We start from the raw sequence: 14,286 nt of genomic DNA, 5'->3' as shown, positions 1-14,286 counted from the left end.
GGCTGGGTGGGAGAGGAGAGCCTGGGTAGGAGACGCCTCAACTTTGATCCGGCCGCGGCTGGAGGGGGGGGGGGGGGAACCGCCGCCGCCCCGCCCGAGCCGGGTGCCGCGGCGCTGGGCTGTGCGCCGCTCGTCTCCGCGGCTGCCTCTTTAATCAGGAACACAGAAGGGGCGGGCCCTGAGCCGGCGCGTAATCGGATAGCTCTGCCGCGGCTCTGACATCCACATGCTGCTCGGCCTGAAAAGGCTGGGGGGAGCCGGAGGGGAAGCAGAGAAGGCGAGCGAGGCACCAGCCCGCAGCCCGCCCCCGGCACATCCTCAGACGCGCAGACCGCGGCGAGGCGCTGGGCGAGGTGGAGGTGAGGGCGGGCGCGAGCGAACTCGGAGAGGGGCTCGCTCACTCCCAGGCGATCCCAGCCGCCGCCGCCCCGCCAGCAGCAGCAGCAACAGCAGCAGCAGCCGCCGCCGCCGCCGCCGCCGCAGCTTCTTTCCTCGGACTCCCCTCGTCTGGCTGGCCGAGCGGGTGTAGTCGTTGGGGAGGCTCCCGCTAGGGGAACCCGGCGAGGGCAAGAGCGGGGCGGCCGCCTCTCCCACTCGGGCCGTCCGGCGGTCGGTGCCTCCGCCCGCGTGTCGGTCCTAGGTGCCTGGAGATGTGTGTCAGTTTACGCCTCTGAGATCACACAGCTGCCCGGGGGCCGTGTGATGCCCAAAGCAAGTCTGGGCTTTTATTTTTATTATAATTTTTTTTTTTACGCTTGGCTTTCGGGAAATATTCGTGATGTTGTAGGATAAAGGAAATGATACTTTGAGGAACTGGAGAGGACATAGATGCGTTTTGTTTTTAAGAGGGGAAACCCGTCCCCCCTTCCTGGCTTGCTCCCGCTTTGCTGATTTCGAGAGCCACCCTCCTCTTAGGTGAGAATCCAGCAAGAATAAAGGTGAAGACGGGCCGTCAGGACCCAGGAGGGAAACCCTGACCATTAGAAACCTTTGCAGAAGACACTGTAAGGAAGAACGTAAGAGAGAGAAAAACACAAAGACTTAAAATTATACAAGACATCTACAAATCCAGCTCTGGAGAGAGCCTCCTTCTCCAAAATGGATATGTTTCCTCTCACCTGGGTTTTCTTGGCTCTCTACTTTTCAGGACACGAAGTGAGAGGCCAACCAGGTAAGCCCCTAAAAGTTGTGTTTTTTTTGTTTTTTTTTTTCCTGTTCATTTCAACATGCTTTTCCCTTTAAAAGCAACCGCTCATTCTGGGCACATGGGATGGCATAGAAGGAGGCTCCCTCAATAGTAAATAATTTAAAGAGAGATCCCAGCCGGCCCTCCCTATACCACCACCGCTTCTAAAACCCAACTTTTCTCTCCTGCTAGCACTGTGTGTGTGTGTGTGTGTGTGTGTGTGTGTTTTGAAACATAGAATTTGGCGGTGTTCAGATGTCACATATGGACTGAATCAAAGGTTTAAAAATACTACAAAGCCTTTGCATTACAGTTTTTGGGATTTTTTTCCCCCTGTCTTGAGGCAGAACACATCTCCCTTGAGTTTCTTCAACCTGGCCAGTGAAATATAAATCATTTGCATTCTCTCCACTTAGCTCCATTGAGCAATGTTAACTGAAGGGCTTGGGAAAGACAAGAGTCTAGTTTTGGTTTTCCGATGCTGTGGATTCTTTGCAGACTGTGTGGATACGCCTCAGAATCCTAGGGCTCAGGCTGATGGAGCAAGTTGGCCTGCGGCTGAGCTGGGGGCTTGGGACTGGGCTGGGCGCTGTTGGATACCCAGGCGCTGGTCGTCCCTGCTCTCCTTCCTGCATCCATGTGTTTTCTGGGAAAGTAAATCATGTTCTTTTAAAAATCCGTATTAGATAAAACAGACTGCGTGGCCTTCGAAGGTCTCTTACTCTTGTGAAGTGGTTAGAAACTTTTGAGTGGAATTTGTTCTCAACCACTGCCAAAAAGGGTGTGTGGACAGACTGCAGAGATAAGGACTGCAAGGCCCAGAACAGTCTGGGGCCAGTATTTGGCAGCGGGGAGGTGGGCTGGTAAGGGGCACCCTGCCTGAGCAGGGATTTCTGGTTGCAGGGAATCCAGTGCGGCTTGTCCTTCCTTCCCCACACCACTCTCCAGGGTGAACCTCTCTCCCCTCTGAGAACAGTATCTGGAATCTGACAAAACTCTTGGAAGCTGCTACAGGTGATTGAGAATGGGGGAAACCATCTATGGAGGAAATAGGGGAAAGAGAAAGAGGAGATAAAGCCTGGCTGAAGTGCCCTTACCGGTAGGCACCTCCAAGGCTATGGCCACAGTGGTAGGGTTAACCCCTTGCAGCAGCTCCCTGGGCACGTTCCCCCCCTTTCCCCCATCAGAGCGGGCTAGTGGGTCCTGTGGGCGCCTAAAGGGGAAGCTTTGCGCCTGGTGCTCTGGTTGTCACCGCCAACACACCCCATTTAAGCTTGAGTGTTTATTTGAGGGGAAGGAAGCCTGAGGAATGCCCTTGCTATCGAAATCCACCCGTTTGCTGCTCCTTCTCTGCCATAGCTGGTCTTCGGGGCAGCTGCAAATCGTTATCAAAGAGATGGGTGCAGGTCCCACTTGGGGTGATTTCCTGTGTCTCCCCATTCCCTCTTGCCTTAATTCTAAGTTCCCAGCTTGAAGCGAAATTAAATTACCTCCCACAGACCTAGATGCTGCATAAATTATGTATGTTTGCGTGCTTCGCTGTGTGTGTGTGTGTGTGTGTGTGTGTGTGTGTGTGTGTGCGCGCGCGCGCGCGCGCACGCGGGGAAGATGCCCACGGTATATTATGTATTCAGGCACGGACTCTAGTAGGCCCCGGCGAGCGCGCGCACACTGGGGCACACACCGGCATGCGCGCGCGCGCGCACGCACACACACACTCACAACACACAACTTCAGGTTCTGTGTGCTCTGCGGAGCGGGAGGGGTCGTGAAGACTCAGGGGCCATCTCCTACCCCAGATGTTCGCACATCTGTCCCCGAGCTCTGCGCGAAGTGTACGTTTGTGTGCGACACCCGCTCGAACCCACTCCCGCTCTGCCACCTGCCTTTCGCGCTCTCTGCAGAACCCCCTCCCACCCTCGCCCCGTGCCGCGCTGCGTCACTTCTAGAGAAGCCCAGAGGCGCGGAGCGCGGGGCAGGTCATCCACTACGACGCTGCCGCAGCAGCCTTACCGCCGGGGTGGGACCCCCTCGTGGGACGCGGAGCTGGGACCCGCCCTAGGTGGATATTCTCCAGCCCCTTGAAAAGGCGAAAGCAAGCCGCGGGAAGCTCGGACTTACTGTTGGAGCACCCGACTGGCACCCGGGGAGCTGGCAGCGGGTGGCAAAGGGCGAGGCCCTGCTAGACCTCTGACTCACTCGGTGCGCGTCTGCCGGGAGGGGGCCGAGCCCAGCCGGCGGCAGCGGCGGCGGGAACCCGTTCCGAGAAGGAGTCAGGGGAAAGGGAGGGCGGAAGGTGCGTGAGGGGGAGCGACTGAGCAAATAACCCTGTGGCTGTGGCCTCGGCGGCACTCTCGGACTGGCGGGCAGCAGGGAGGCCGCGCGGGCTGCGCGCATCAGGCTCCCCCACTCTCTGCCACGCTGCCTCGCCAGATCGTAGCCGCGCCGCCGACCTGCCTCCCTCCTCCTGGGCTCGGAGCCGCTCGGAGGACCCAGACCGGAGCGCCCCCTCCTGCCTTCCGCGCTCTGCTCCGCGCTGAATCTCTCCCCTCCCCCGCCGCCCCTGGCGGGCCGGCTCCGCGGGGCTGAGGCGGAGCAGGGGATCCGAACGCTGGCGAAGCTGGGACGCGGGAAGCCAGGGTGGGATTTCGGAATCCGGGGCGGAGAGGGGCGGAAAGGAGCCAGCTCTAGCCGCGGGAATGCGCGCAACTTCCACTGCCCCTAGTAGCGCCCAGCGCCCGCCGGTGCGCCTGAGCAGGTGAAGAGCACGCGGCGCGCCGGCATCCACGTGGTGGGGACGTGGTGGGGACGTGGTGGCCCCCCAGCCCGCCCCAGCCCTCCGCGCCGCCTCTAACGCCGCATCGATTTGTTTGGGCTGAGCAGCAGAAACACAACCGAACGATCCATAAACATTCTATTAGGCAAAAATATTCCCAGCGAAAGCAAAACCAAGGCTCGGGCCTGGGAGAAGTTGGCCGCCTCCAACTCCTCCAGCCTTGTCGCCTCCTCCTCCTAAGGACACCCCCAGGGAGAGGCTTGCGGCATTTCCTCCACGCTGCCCACTGCCAGAAAGTTAAGTCGCCGCTGCGGCTCTCCGCTCGGGAGAAACCTGCAGTGGCCGGCGCGGTCCGCCTCCCCTCCCCCGCCGCCTCGCTCCTTGCTTTTCCACGTGAGAAAAAAAATATTCACGGCCAATGCTTCATTTTCACTGATTGATTTCTTTTTAATATCAATACAAGTTAATGGAGGCGAGGCGAGCGGTGACTCAACGGCTGCCCCCACCCTTTGCCTCCGGCTGACTGCACCGCAGTTTTTCCAACCGGGTCCCAGGCGCCCGGCGGCTGGGTGGGGGGCACCCGCAGAGCCAATGTCCAGGGGCTGGCGGGGGGTGGTGGTGGAATGAACCGGTTGCTCCTCTGGGAACCGTGGGGGTGGGGTGGGAATCAGCTTTCCTGGCAAGCTTAGAGGATCCGGCTCATCCTTGTCGCAGCTTCTGCGGCTCCGGTTGAATTTCTCTGGAAGGGGAGGGGATCCACACTCTGGTTTACTGGCGTGTGCTCAGTGCTCGCTGCCCTCCCTCCGCCTCCTTTCCTTTCGTTTTCAGACTGAGTGGAGAGCCCCCTGGCGCTGGCCACTCGTTGTCAGCGCCTGGCCTCGAAACTCCCCTTTGCTCCAGTTGATGGGGGGTGGGTCTGGGGTTTGCTCAGGAAATCATTCAGGCCCTGACAATGGGCTTCTTCAGATGGTGGCAACTCCCAGCCCCAACACCCCTCCTTACCACTTGGAGCCCAAAGAACCCGGACCCTATAACCAACAACCTTCCCCCGCACTCCACCCGCCTCCCCCCTCCCCCCCCCCCCCCAGCTTTGATCTGTGCTTGGCTTTAAACACCATTGCCATGGACACGGGGCAGACGCGGTCAATCAACCTTGCGTCCGGAATGGATGATCAGATAAGAGGTCTAAATTGTCTGTGGGAGATAGGTCTGGGTTCAAACAAATCCTAAATGAGAAGCAGTGACATTCTAGGCACCCTTATTGGGCAGACGTTCTTTTTTAGCCTGTCTCCCCAAAATGCGGGATGACTATGGGTAGGTATAGATACAATAATTTGCAACCAAAACTGTGAACTCCTAGATTGGTCATCATTTTTTTTTTTATTTATTTTTGGGACAGAGAGAGACAGAGCATGAACGGGGGAGGGGCAGAGAGAGAGGGAGACACAGAATCGGAAACAGGCTCCAGGCTCCGAGCCATCAGCCCAGAGCCTGACGCGGGGCTCGAACTCACGGACCGCGAGATCGTGACCTGGCTGAAGTCGGACGCTTAACCGACTGCGCCACCCAGGCGCCCCTGAACTCCTAGATTGTACACAGACAGCCTGCTCTATGCTCTGGGGACTGGTCTCATGCCCACATTCAACGTGTGCCCAGTAAACTTTACCCCATAAACAGCCACTGGAGGTAATGAAGCTGTTACCAACTGCCAACAGAACACACAGTGCAAACAGCGGAAAGAAGAGAGCTCCCCATGAGTGTTCCAGGCAAGCACCTTCTTGTCCAAGATGTGCCTGGTGGAATTGTGAATGCCCAAGCAGCACCACTGGTTTGGACTTTGATGCCATTCTGCAGAGCCCTCCGATTAAGTCACAGAGCACACAACTGGCAAAATGGAAGGTTGGAAGGCTCCAGTGACTGGGACCCCAGGCTGTCTAGACAGGACTCCTGCTGTCTACCAAATGGCTCTCATCCCCTGCTGTTGCGTGTGAAGTCCATATTCTGCAACCAGAAAGGCCAGTTCCTATCTTTGTAGTGCAGAAAAAGTTAGGAGCCCAGATGCCAATTCATATGCAATGAGACATGAATGTAAACAAGAGCTGGGAGGGGTCTGGGGGCGTCACTGGGGAGAAACGCCATGGACTCAGGTGATTCTGAGGCCCCTACTTGGTGTCTTTCATTCAGCTGCTCATTAAAGTAATCAAGAGAATGAACTGACTTTGGGTGACCAGAGTGTGGGACAATTCTCGGTTGACTGAATTCAGAGCCAGGTTCATTGGTAAGAGTTTTCAGAATACATTCCCCAGAAGTCGAGGGAAAGATGAGGAAATAGAACTGAGATTTTTTTTCCTTTTGTAAAAGATGGAGCAGAAGCATAACACCTTCCGGGGCACCTGGGTGGCTCAGTTAGTTAAGCGGCCAACTTCGGTCGGCTCAGGTCATGATCTCGAAGTTCGTGAGTTTGAGCCCTGCGTTGGGCTCTGTGCAGACGGCTCAGAGCCTGGAGCCTGCTTCAGATTCTGTGTCTCCCTCTGTCTCTGCCCCTCCCCCACTCATGCTCTGTCTCTCTCTCTCTGTCTCTCTCTTTCTCTCAAAAATGAATAAACGTTAAAAAAATTTTTTTAAAGCATAATACCTTTCTATTTCTTGCGTGGGTGAAAAAGGACTTGAAAAGTAACATCTGGGCAGTAGTTTATGTTATCATTAACATATTTTAGGTATTTTGTCATTTGACCATTGTTTACCACTGTATCATCGTTGAGGCACCCTCTTTGAATGGCAGATAGGAGTTTGATCCCCAAAAGTTAGTCTTTGTACCTTTCCTTCCAGGTAAAGAATTCGCTTTTCTTCCTTTTCTTTTTTAATTAACCCATTCATGGGAGATACGGCAGAAGTTTGTCCTAGAGAGCCTACAGCATTTTTTAAAGCTTTATCTGCCTTGATGAGAAATGGCCTAGGGGCTTAATGGTTTCACTACCTAACAGGATTCGGTGAGGCTGGATTCCTGGACACAGTGGCCCTGTGGCATGACTGGCCCTCCAGGAGAAAGCATCTTCTGAAGGTTTAGGAAGCTGTCAAGTTTAGATAAGGCTGAGCTCCAATCCTATGGGACCTTGGTTGTATTAATAAGAAGAAATTAATTTTTAACCACTGGGAACGTTGCCAAATTATGTGACCTTTGGCAGACCAGCTGTGCTATAAAAATAAATCCCCCGTTTCTGAAAATGCTGCTCCTATCCAGTAGAACAATAACAATGTGGCATTTAGGATAGGGTTGAGTGGGGTTGAGAAAAGGAGACAAATGGGAGTTGCCAGCAAAAAAACCCTCAATGTTGTGACACATGGCTTCAGACCTGAAACATCTATCCACACCACCCTCCCTCTAGAGCCAAAGACATACGTTGGTTTCCAGTACACAGGAAAGACAGTCAGGATGACAAGAAGCTGGGTGCCAGCGTGTGCAGGCAGTGGAGAAGGTGTTAAGTGCTTCTCGCCCTCCCCACAGCCCAGCCTGGAACACGTCTCTTATTGTTCATGCAGACAGATTACTGGCACAGGAAGAGAAAAGGGAGTTTTCACACAGGCAAAACATTTGTCTTTCCGTAAATGGCACTAAATAAGTTTGTCACATAGAGGTTTGGGGGAGCCCTTCTTTGGGCTTCCCAGCTTCTGAGGTACAGAAGCCAGACTGCCTAGGTTTAAAATCCAGCTCAGCCATTTGCCAGCTCTGTGGTCTAGAACACTTAATCTCTCTGTACCTCAATTTCTTTTTCTGTAAAGTATGTTTGGTAGTAATAACTGCTCCATAGGTTTTTGTTTTGTTTTGTGCTATGCCAGATTACATAGAATACTATTTGGTCCATATCAAGCCTATTCTAAAGGCATTTAATCACTGTATCTCATGACCGTAGGAAGCACATTATAACCATTGTAGTATGTTTATGTTATTTTTAATAAGTAAGCAATTATTCTTTCTCGGCTCTTACCCCACTGAACGTTTGTCTATATTTTATAAGCTTCAGATTATCACTCACACTGTTCTTCAGAGAGCAATAGTCTTTGCTGGATTTTCATCTAAAATTTACGTCTCCTCGTTGCCATTTTTTTCTCTCCTTGTTCTTCTGCTTTCAAGGCTCTCGCCTCTACTTATTTTTTATCTCTCTCCTTCCCTTCCCTTCCCTTCCCTTCCCTTCCCCTCCCCTCCCCTACCTTCCCTTCCCTTCCCTCCCCTCCCTTCCCTCCCTTTCCTTCCCTTTCCTTCCCTTTCCTTTCCTCCCCTTTCCTCCCTTTCCATCCTTCATCACAGAAGGTGTGTTCAGCAGGGAGCACTCTGTGCACGGTGCTCCCCTGAATGTGCAATAACTTCTACTCTGGCATTAAAGCCCCTCAGCAGCTGAACTCAAGAAAGTCATCATAAAGACAAAATAGCTTTTACCCAGCAAGACTCTTAATAATCCCATTTCCCTCTGGGTCTTCATAAAAGAGTCAGGATCTAATCCAGAAAAGAAAGGAGGAGTGGGGGAGCTGGGAATAACAAAAGGAAAGCTCTCCCCAGTAGTGTGCAGAGGACGGGGCTGCTGGCCTGCTTAATGCACAAAGCCAGTGATACCCTGCTCACTGCCTCCAAGGATCCTGATAACCAGTGATCTGGGCTCTGGCCAGTCTTTCAGCAAAGAAGATAGAGGGAATTGCAAATTACTGGGCCGAGCCGTAATAATAATTGCTTTGATAAAGGCAAAAAATAAAACAGATGTGCCCTAAAGGCATAATGGGGGCCAGGGGAAGGGAGATGGGGAGACAGAAGTAGAGAGAAAGGAACTGAAACCCAGCAAGAGATAATCTGTTACCAGCAAACAGCTTAGTGACGAAGAAGTAATGTGCATCTTCCTGTTGCTACTGACAACAAATATCTAGAACTCACCTCTGGAAGAGTGAGGGAGGCCAAGAGGCCCTCAGATAAATTATTTTTACCATCATTAGGATTAAGATGTAAATATCCTTTGACCTGCATCATTATTAGCGGAGGCTCAGAGTGTCTTTGGAGACATGGTTCACGGGACTCAACCCTGCCTCATGACCAGGTATTATTGTTCCAAACAAGTTAACTGAAACTCTCGGTTCACCACAAAAACATCTCCGCATTCTATAGCAGCTGCGGGCTGGGGAAGAAGAGTCGTACTAGAGAAGCAGAATGATTGTGTTGAGGCTTCCTCGGAGTCCGTGGCAGCTAGGGCTGCTTCTGGTGTTATGTTAGGCAGCTAGTAACTGAACAATTCACCAAACGTCACCAAGTCTGACTTTTGGGTAAGACTCTGAGTCTGATCCTATAAAGTTCACCGAGGAAGGAGTCACACCCTTGAGTTGCTGCGGTGGAGAAGAACAGATAAGGCCTTCCGGAGCCCTCACACGCCTTAGAAGGACATTAAAGAGCTTCCGTCTCAGAGGTTCCAGACAGGGAGGGGGGTACAGTAGTCTTGGTGTGAGACACCAGGGAGGGAAGGGTGGAGGTCACATCTGAGCCCGGGGGGAGAGGATGGATGGGCATTAGAGCTGGAAAAGGTGTAATAGGGGAAGATGGGAGCAGAGGAATGGACACTGGTGTATTTGGGGAACACTCAGGAGCTGCAGTTTAGAACGTGTGGAGGGAAATGATTGCAAAGAAGGTCGGAAATGATAGGTTCGGCTAAATGCAAGGCCCCATTGCCAGGCCTCGGGAGTTGGATTTCATTCACTAACCAATGGGGAGCCATTGACGTTTCAACATAAGCCTTCAGTTAATCAAAATAAATGGAAAAAAATATTATATTACCTTTTATTCTCCTTTGGTTTTTGGAGAGAGACCTCAAAATTATTCTTCTTCCATTTCCTTCCCCAAATGTCTGTTGAAATGGTCAGGAATTGTAATCCCAGATCTCTCATCAAGGGCATCAAAATTGCATTTGCAATGAGGGCTGGAAAAGAGTGGACATAAATATAAACTAATGCTATTATATTGACTGCCCTATTGGAATTGCATTTGTTTCTGATATAAGATGACAAATAACAAGGTTACCACAGGTGGCATGATTCGAGGTCAGAGGGGGTCATCGCATCGAACTTATGTTGTAACACTGAAATGAAGGTTCATTTTTAGAATCCAGATTAAGGGGGGAAGACTTTCCAAAGGTCCTACTTCCAGACCCAATTTCCAGTTCTGTCCCCTCTGAATCCACGGGAAGTGTTTCCGAAGCAAAAGCCTGCCTGGTTCCTCACTCCTCTCTCCATGCTCACAGGCTGGCCTCATTCCCTCTCTCTCATCCCCTCCATCCTGTCCTCCCAGAGGTTCTTTTATTCAGATTTTGAACTTTATCACTGCAAAAGTTCACAGAGATTTCCATTTGCTGTGCCTTCAGGAGTACATCACTCAATGGCACCCGGCCCCATAAATTGAATAGATTGAATCCCCTCCCAGTTGCCTTAGGAAGTGGTCAAACAGCCACATTCCTAGGCTGATGGATCGGTTCATTTCTTCCCAGCTTAAGCCAAGATACAGATTTTATGAGACTGTCTTGTGACAGACTGAAGTCGCTTTGAATAAAACAAAATCCAGCCTCGGCTCCCAGAAATAACTCTTAAAAAGCAGCTTATCCGGGGTTAGCGAGCAAAATTTGGTTAAAACCCTGAGCGGAGGACTTAGATGATTCAGGCAAGGGATTTGAAGAAACTCTTCTTGGGCTTTCCTTTTATGCATTGCTGTTGTGGACACGCGCACACACACTGCTGAACATCCACACTATTTATTAAGCATGCAGCCACAGACTCAGTTAAGGAGAGAAACTCACGTCAGTAGAGCTAATGTGATTAAAAGAGACATTTGAACTCTCCATAATGCAAGACAGGCATGTTCATCGGAAAAATCCTAGAGGTTGTTTCAAGGCTTACCAAACAGAGGAAGCAGAAGTGACACCTTGAACAAATGTCTTGTTCTCTAGGAGGGGAGACCAGTCTTTAAATTTTTGGTTCCACCTATCGGTTGCATAGGATCTTTTCCTCACCTCATTATACAGGCTTTGCATTTTAGAACTGGAACTGACCTTTAGAATCACTCCCCTCATTTTACAGATGAGAAAACAAAGGCTCAGAAGTGTTAACTGACTTACCCAAGGTCACACAGCTTGCCCATGGTGAGACCATATTGAAGACAAGGCTTCTTGTTAGTCAAGTGGCAAGGTGACAACCGTCTCTCTTTTCAAGTAGAGAAAGAGCTTCTTCTTTGCCTTGCTACTAATAATTTAAAGAAGGAAATGCTGTAGAAGTGGAAACAGGATGGGGTCATGCTGTGGACAAAGGATAAATTATTTAATAAATAAAGGACAGTATTTTCATAGGAAATGAGACCGACTGCTTTTCTCCACCAAGTGTATGGCCCTCAGGTACATACAAGAAATAGATGTTTGGGGTGGCTGGGTGGCTCGATCGGTTAAGTGTCCGACTCTTGATTTCAGCCCAGGTCATGATCTTGCGGTTAGTGAGTTCCAGCCCCATATCGGCCCTGTGCTGATGGTGTGGAGCCTGCTTGGGATTCTCTCTCCTTCTCTCTGTGCTCCTCCTCCTTTTGCTGTCTGTATCTTTCTCAAAATAAATAAAAATAAACTTAAAAAGAAAAAGAAATAGGTGTCTTCCAATCAGCCTACTCCTTCTCTTTCACAAGGCATTTTAAAGTAATAAGGGAACTGACGCCTAGTTCGGTGGGTGTCACGTCCTGTTCCAAGAAGCCCGATCTTCTTACGGAGAAAGCCCCTCAGAGGTGATGAGGGAACTGCGGGGCCCAGACTCAACACCCCTTCTCGTCACCCTACCTCCTGCATCCAAGAGAGCTCCACTTCTCTCTGCTTTGGACACTGGAGTTCTGGGTAGAGTTTTATCCAAAGAGAAAACAAACACCTTCTAAGAAGAATTTTTAAAACTACACGCTTCATCCCACTTCATTCAACCCACTCACTGAATTACAGTTTAGGAAGCTGAGACCCAGGAAGGTCACCAAGAATCCAAGTGCCGTGTCCCCTCTTAACTACTCTCAGACCACCCCACCCCGCTTCGTTACCCCAGACCCACCTCCGACAACAGCCGGACTCTCCAATCCCACCTTCAGCAAGTCCTAAACGTCCATTTTTGCCCAGGACTTTTTTTTTCAGTTCGGCTAACCCAGGTGATCTGATTTTTCTCCCTTTGCTGTGGGACTGCCAGCTTTCTGTCGCCTGGTGTCACCTGGTGTCTCTCCCTGTCCTGAAGTAAGCCATTGCCATTCTAATTATTTAAAAGTACTCATGGGGCTCCTGGGTGGCTCGGTCAGTTGAGCGTCCGACTCCGGCTCGGGTCATGATCTCACGGTCTGTGAGTTCGAGCCCCGCATCAGGCTCTGTGCTGTCAGCCCAGAGCCTGGAGCCTGTTTCAGATTCTGTGTCTCCCTCTCTCTCTGCCCCTCCCCTGTTCACGCTCTGTCTCCCTCTGTCTCAAAAATAAATAAACGTTAAAAAAAAATTTTTTTTAAAGTACTCACAACAGGCTTCTTTTAGTGAATCCCGCTGTCAAGGTTAAGCCATAGAGTGTTCCTTTAAAACAACTTCTGTTGAATTTCCTTAGAAGGTGACCAGATTTTTTTTTTAAGATTTTCTTTTATTCCTTATGACTTCCTAAAAATCTGATGTTACGGAGGAACTACGGTTTGTCCTAAATTGGGTTCTGTAGGAGGGCGAGTTCCTTCCGAGGCTGGCAGAGCACCTTAGAATTGTTAAGTGGATGAATACAAAATCCCTTTACCGAGATGAGGAGCCAGTTTACCTGCAGGCAGCATCAGATGATACTTAGGTGACCAGCAAAACAAGGGCACCGGGGGCGCCTGGGTGGCGCAGTCGGTTAAGCGTCCGACTTCAGCCAGGTCACGATCTCGCGGTCCGTGAGTTCGAGCCCCGCGTCAGGCTCTGGGCTGATGGCTCGGAGCCTGGAGCCTGTTTCCGATTCTGTGTCTCCCTCTCTCTCTGCCCCTCCCCCGTTCATGCTCTGTCTCTCTCTGTCCCAAAAATAAAAAATAAAAAAAAAAAACCAAGGGCACCGGAGGAAGAGAAAACAAAAACAAAAAAAGAGAGAAAGATACAGATGTCCGAAATAATCTGACATTTCATATGTGAAATAAAAACAGCTAAATACTCATCTTGGAGGAAAAAAAATCAGGCCTTTGTGACTTTAGGACTTTCTTTCCAATTACATCTAGAGGTGTCACTTTAATCCTTTTATTCTTGGGCCTCCGAGGTCTTTATCTGGCCTGAGCTGACTCATCCCTCAGGCTTCCCTCCCAGATGTAGGAGAAAACCCCCTCTGAACAGCCCAGGCCTGGGTTTGCCCGCTCCTCTTTGGGAAATGAATTTGCCCCAGGTGAAAGGTATTCACAGAAGGGTTGGAGAAAGAAGTCCCTTGTTAACTCACCAAACAGGCTCAGTAGCTCAAACTTCACCAGGGTCAACTCCCCTTCAGTATGTGGAGACTGGCCTAAAGGGGTTTGCCCTTGAGTTCAACTCTCTTTTGCCTGGGCTGAACTCCTCTGAGACCGGACAGAGAGCATTTATGCTGTTCCACATAATACAGGGGGACACAATACAGGCCTCCAAGGTAATAGATGGTATAGATCTTCAGAAGAAAGTCCAGCTCATTTCGGTTGGGGGTGTCTTTGTATTTAAGAAATGAAGGGCCCCCAAACCTGGATATGAAATATCAATGATCAAGAGGAGGTGTAGAGGGATTAAGTGTGTTTTCCTTACAAGTTTTACTGATATATTTCAAGAATTCAGTTCTCTCCAAGAAAAATAGAGACAGAAATTCTAGTATTTATCTTGGTGGATATATGTCTGCGCAAATGATGTGTGATATTTTATGAGAGGGTGTGAAAGTGTGTGCGGGACTGAAGTGTGACTTTCTAATATGTCTACGTACCCGATATATGTGCAATATCCACGTTTGGGTGTGTTTCTGAGTGTGAGGGCCATCCACACAAGAATGTGAGTTTATAAATGTTTGGGTATCGAAAGGGTTAACCACACAAAAGCAAAGCAGATGTTGTAATGAGTTTTCAAAAATTTTAATAAAGCACCTTGATTTTCTTCAGATAAAGAAAGGACAGAAAGAGATGTGTTACTCCTTTATCTTTCAGTTAAGTTTTTACCGTGGAAAATACAGACTACCAGCCATGGGTTCTGTATCATTTAAAAGTGTTTTCTGAGTGGGAAAATGATTGCTCCTGGTGTGGATGAGAAACGAAACCTGCCTATGAGGAAGTTTCCTGTCTTTATTG

The 14,286-nt window shown here is 50.4% G+C and overlaps 1 protein-coding gene across 5 annotated transcripts in view; it reads left to right on the top strand.

Annotated features, from left to right (window-relative positions):
* The first annotated feature begins 220 nt into the window (after positions 1-220).
* NRP2 (neuropilin 2) overlaps positions 221-14,286 on the top strand; it is a 116,844-nt gene continuing 102,778 nt past the window's right edge. For 4 of the 5 annotated variants that reach the window (XM_058707846.1, XM_058707827.1, XM_058707871.1 and 1 more), the window contains exon 1: positions 221-1,171. In XM_058707846.1, the coding sequence (XP_058563829.1) occupies positions 1,099-1,171 (73 nt within the window). In that variant the 5' untranslated portion in view covers positions 221-1,098. The remainder of the gene's footprint in view (positions 1,172-14,286) is intronic. The other variant, XM_058707837.1, reaches the window with a different exon arrangement.

The sequence above is a fragment of the Neofelis nebulosa genome, chromosome 2 (genome assembly GCF_028018385.1).
Source record: "Neofelis nebulosa isolate mNeoNeb1 chromosome 2, mNeoNeb1.pri, whole genome shotgun sequence".
Taxonomy (NCBI): domain Eukaryota; kingdom Metazoa; phylum Chordata; class Mammalia; order Carnivora; family Felidae; genus Neofelis; species Neofelis nebulosa.
Note: the sequence above shows the minus strand (reverse complement) of the source record. Positions and strands in the feature narration are given on the sequence as shown.